This window comes from Populus nigra, chromosome 14 (assembly GCF_951802175.1).
Source record: "Populus nigra chromosome 14, ddPopNigr1.1, whole genome shotgun sequence".
In the NCBI taxonomy this organism is placed as follows: Eukaryota; Viridiplantae; Streptophyta; class Magnoliopsida; order Malpighiales; family Salicaceae; genus Populus; species Populus nigra.
Genome location: NC_084865.1, coordinates 11,313,313 through 11,315,940, shown reverse-complemented (window position 1 = coordinate 11,315,940; position 2,628 = coordinate 11,313,313). Strand labels below are relative to the sequence as shown.

Sequence of the window (2,628 nt, the reverse complement as noted above, 5' to 3'; positions counted from 1 at the left end):
TCCTTTTTCTTTTTTGTTTGGCTTAGTATCACCTCCCTCTCCTGTGCTAAATTCCCGTTAAAAGTGACCGTATAGCATCCCAACACAATCACCTCCCAATTACCCACACTTTGTCACTTTCCACTTTGAGGAGCCGTTGCTTCTCTCTCCCTCTCGAGTCTCTGTTGCATTTCTACCCTTGACTACTTGCAGATATTCTGTTCTCAAGTAATCTCGCACAGCGATTTTTGGATGCCGAAAAGTAAATGTCCAGCCTATAAATACACTATCCCACTCCTGTTTTTCATTTGACTGGACCGTAACAGTACTGTCTCATTGTTTTCTTCTCTTTTTTTTTTTTTATTATTATTAACGTGATTCTCTGGATAATTTAGTGTATATCTTATTAATTTTAAAATTAATAATTATATAAATTTTTAATAATTCTAAAAAAACTAAAATTTATGAATATTAAAAAACAAACTCAAGATTTTTTAGAGTTTTAATTTGCTTTTAATTTTATTCCAAATACATTTATTAGATTTAAAAATTTATTTTATTTTATATAAATCCTTCTTAATTTGAATCATACATAATAATAATAATAATAATATATAATCAAAATAAAAATCCTCTTTTTTTTTATTTATGATCAACATAATTTTTGTGTATACTATTTCAAGAGTCAGTTTCATAAAATCTTACTTTAAAAAAAATAAAAATTCTTTACCATGAGCAGCTATGCTCATTATCGTATCAGCAAGTAGTAATTGGAGGGAACTTGAAGGTTAAATAAGGAAAGCTAAAAGATAAAACTGATTAAACCAAAATCTGAAACAGGTAGGCTCCATCCTTTAACAGCTATAAATATCCCACCTTTCTTTACAAAACAAAAGCTCTCTCTCTTCCTCCCTCTTTCTCTCTCTTAAAAAGCCTTCTATCTTCTACCAGCGCTAGGAGTTCCTTCGCTTTTCTCCATTTTCGCCTTACACACACACAATATTCCCAATCCTTTCCGCTTCTCCTTTAACAGGTGAATTAAAAGAGAAAACACAAACCTCCTTAAGCCTTTCATCCAGAAACGAAAACCCATTTCTTGTTTTATACACTCTCTCTGTCTCTCTGTCCACAATTTTCTTGTTTTTTCTTTGAAACTAAACAACAATGGTAGACGTGGACCGGAGAATGACCGGCCTAAACCCGGGTCATATTGCCGGCTTACGCCGTCTCTCAGCTCGAGCAGCTGCCCCATCAACAACCACCACACTCCCACCTCGCAACAGCCTCCTCTCTTTCTCTTCATTAGCTGATAAAGTAATTACCCACTTGCGCAGTTCTGGCATCCAAGTCCAACCTGGTCTTACTGAATCTGAATTCGCCCGATCGGAGGCTGAATTCGGCTTTGCTTTCCCTCCTGACCTCCGCGCCGTCCTCTCTGCTGGCCTCCCTGTCGGCCCAGGATTCCCTGACTGGCGCTCTGCTGGTGCCCGCCTCCACCTACGCGCCTCCCTTGACCTCCCAATCGCTGCTATTTGCTTCCAAATTGCCCGAAACACTCTGTGGTCGAAATCTTGGGGTCCGAGACCATCCGACCCGGAAAAAGCCTTACGAGTCGCGAGAAACTCACTTAAAAGAGCCCCTCTTTTGATTCCCATTTTTAACCATTGTTACATTCCTTGTCAGCCATCCCTAGCGGGTAATCCCATTTTCTTTATCGATGAAAGTCGGATCTTTTGTTGCGGGTTGGATTTATCAGATTTCTTTGACCGTGAATCTCTCTTCCGGAGCTCCGAATCTCACCCGATTATCATAAAAAAGCAGAAGTCTGTCAGTGAGAAATCTACTGGGATATCCAACAATCTGTCGCGGAAGAGTTTGGATACGGGTCTGGTAAACGGGTCGAGGACACCGAGATGGGTAGAGTTTTGGAGTGACGCGGCGGTGGACAGGAGGAGGAGGAATTCAGCGTCGTCCTCGTCGGGATCTTCGTCCCCGGAACGGTTTTTTGAGATGAGAAGATCCGAAATACCGAAATGGGTGGGGGATTATATAGAGAAAATCGGGTCGGTTTTGAGAGAAGGCGGGTGGAAGGAGTCCGACATAGAGGAAATGGTTGAGGTATCAGCGTCGGGTTTTTTCGAGGGTGAAATGGTAATTTTAGACAATCAAGCAGTCCTGGATGCTTTGCTTTTGAAAGTGGATCGGTTTTCGGACTCTCTACGTAAAGCCGGGTGGAGCTCCGAGGAAGTGTCGGATGCTCTGGGGTTTGATTTTAGACCAGAGAAGGAGAGGAAACCGGTTAAAAAACTGTCGCCTGAACTTGTTGAGAAAATTGGGAAATTGGCCGAGTCGGTTTCCCGGTGATGATAGAAAAGTGGCATCAGATATATATTATATAAATATATTGTTTTTCCAAGGGTTTCTCGGGGTTGGGTTTTCTTTTTCTTTTTTCTTTTTCTGATAGTAATTATAAAAAAATGGAGAATTGAAAAAATGTATGTATATGGGAAAACGAGTTGTACTATGAAACAAAGCGTATAAAGGACTTTTTAAAAAAAAGAAAAGAAAAAAGAAAAGAGAGTTTAAATTTCTGTAATCGAAGGAAACCTTAAGATAGCTGTCCTGTCGTTTGATGTTCACTAGTTTTTT

At 39.8% G+C, this 2,628-nt stretch overlaps 1 protein-coding gene across 1 annotated transcript; it reads left to right on the top strand.

Annotated features, from left to right (window-relative positions):
• The first annotated feature begins 858 nt into the window (after positions 1-858).
• LOC133672265 (uncharacterized) lies at positions 859-2,575 on the top strand. The gene has a single exon (XM_062092637.1). The coding sequence runs from the start codon at positions 1,144-1,146 to the stop codon at positions 2,341-2,343; it is 1,200 nt and encodes a 399-aa protein (XP_061948621.1). The 5' UTR covers positions 859-1,143; the 3' UTR covers positions 2,344-2,575.
• Positions 2,576-2,628: the final 53 nt, after the last annotated feature.

What these genes read in the sequence shown, in the direction of transcription:
- LOC133672265 (XM_062092637.1), top strand. Translation starts at nt 1,144, where the DNA reads ATGGTAGACGTGGACCGGAGAATGACCGGCCTAAACCCGGGTCATATT.